This window comes from Centruroides sculpturatus, unplaced genomic scaffold (assembly GCF_000671375.1).
Source record: "Centruroides sculpturatus isolate CEXI.00-Female unplaced genomic scaffold, Cexi_2.0 scaffold249, whole genome shotgun sequence".
Classification (NCBI taxonomy): domain Eukaryota; kingdom Metazoa; phylum Arthropoda; class Arachnida; order Scorpiones; family Buthidae; genus Centruroides; species Centruroides sculpturatus.
Genome location: NW_019384482.1, coordinates 113278 through 115415, shown reverse-complemented (window position 1 = coordinate 115415; position 2138 = coordinate 113278). Strand labels below are relative to the sequence as shown.

Genomic DNA, 2138 nt, shown 5'->3' with positions numbered 1-2138 from the left:
TCCAAGAGAACCCATTGGGTCCCTGATAGGTGGGGGGAGTTGGGGTCATTGAGACAAAGCAAGCCGTTGGAGGCCAGAAGATCTTCAAAGGCCTTTCCTTCCCCGTCTAGTTGATCCCCACCCCAGGTTGGAGAGTGTGCATTAGAGTCACCTCCTATGACTAACTGTGCATGGGAGAAATTCTTGATGGCTGCATCGAGGTTTTTCATGATGGAGTGGTAGTTATCCCCTTTTTGACAGTAGAAGCTACCGATAATGATGGTGTTATCCCCCAGCTTGGTCTCAACCCAGACCATTTTGTCGTTGCTGGAGTGCTGGTGAAACAGAACATGCAGTCTGTTTCTGGGGATGATGATGGTAGCCCATGGATAAGAATTGCGGGACTGGATGACTAAGTGGGAATGTGAAAGGCCGGCGACTCTATTCTTAACACAGTAGGGTTCCTGGGCAAGGATAAGGTCAAAGTTGTTAATAATGGTACAGAGGTGTGAAGTGGCATTAATTGAGCGTTGTAAGTTAATCTGCAGAATTCTAATCCTATCCGGTTCACTCCCCATAGTCAGTTCTTTGTATTAGTCGTGACTTCATCCTTTTGTAGGTGGGACATTCTTTATCAAATGCATTGTGTGCACACTCTGTATTTTTGTTTTTCTTGCAGTTAGTACATTCAGCAGTAGTGTTCTTGTTTGGACAGTCTTTGAAATGGTGTTGTCCCCCACATTGACTACATGTTGCCCTCTCTTGGGTACACAGGGTACTGATGTGGCCATACCCACAGCATTTAAAGCATTGCGTTATGGAGAAATGGTCATTTACTGGGCAACGCACCCATTCTATATTGACCCGTTTGGAATCCAGTAAGAGTTTCCTAATCCTGGGTGAGACATCCACAAGCCACGCAACTATGCCTGGGTCACGATTCTTAATAGTTACATGTGCAGAAAACTCCTTGTTAAATTCTTCTACACTCATGTTAGAGTGAACTATCTCATTCTGGCTGTATACAGCATCTGTAAAATCTTGTTTTGTCAAATGTGTAGGAACAAATCCAATTCTGATTCTTGGTTTCTGCTTTGGGGGAACCTGTGTTTTAAGGTCAGGTGCCAATTCCTGTATCACACCTTTCAGAGTCACAATGCCCTGCTTTGCAGAGACATCTATGGCCACACCTCCCCTACCGATTCTCCTAATTCCCTTTACGCCAACTTTTAATTTTGCTGGGTTAATTTTTTCTTTTAAAATCTTTTTAGTCTCCTCAGAGCCCTTGGACTCGTCCTGACAGTAGACAAGGAGGGTATTGCTGGCAGCTTTAGCAGGCCTAGAGGTGGTACTCCTGGGTTTCAGAAGTGTCTCTCTGTATGAAGGGGTTGAGAAGTGGCCAGATGTAGGTAATGAGGTGGGAGCCTTCTTGTACATACTATGCATGTCTGACTTCAAACATGTGTGTATGCCATTGCTCATTTCTCTACAGTCTTTTTTAGTGGCTAACTCAGAGACTTTTTGGTTAAGTTTCATAAAAACGTGGTTGACCCATCCACTGTCGAAAAGGTCTATGATTTTTTGGGCCTGCCCGATGATAAAACCTGAGTTCTTGTTGGTACCCATGTGGCCATTTTTGTTGGACTGAAGGAAGTCTTTTAGGTCTTCTAATATATCATATGCTTTGAGTCGGAAAGTGGAATATTCAACAATTTCTTCATCCTTGTTGAGGGAGTCATCATATAAAGAGTCATTCTTGTCATCCATGATAGAACCCATAGGGCTAACATGGGGTTGAGCCATTGTTAGACAAACAAAACAAAAGAGTAAACAGAATCGGCTAAGCCGAGCCGAGTGGCTGTCCAACCACGTGGCCAGGGAGCATTGCTTTGTCTAACGATATAAATTAAGTCGCGAATAACTCAGCGAATAATACCCGTATAAAAACAAAATTTGGGGGACCGATAGACAGGCCAGCGGGCTATCGAAAACCGTCGAGATAGCGAACCAATCGCTAATGGCTGGCCTGATGCGGGCCGACAAAAACCCAAAAACTCGGACGGTAATAACACGATAGCGAATTATCCGATCCAAACAAACAATGTACTCATGGTTAGCCGACGATAAGACGATTCCGTTGATGTATAATAATCCAAAGT

General features: G+C 44.0%; 1 protein-coding gene across 1 annotated transcript; it reads right to left on the bottom strand.

Moving 5' to 3' along the window:
- Window positions 1–546: 546 nt before the first annotated feature.
- Window positions 547–1782, bottom strand: LOC111621492. The gene has a single exon (XM_023363648.1). It carries the CDS (start codon window positions 1780–1782, stop codon window positions 547–549), a length of 1236 nt encoding a protein of 411 aa, XP_023219416.1.
- Between the last annotated feature and the right edge of the window lie 356 nt (window positions 1783–2138).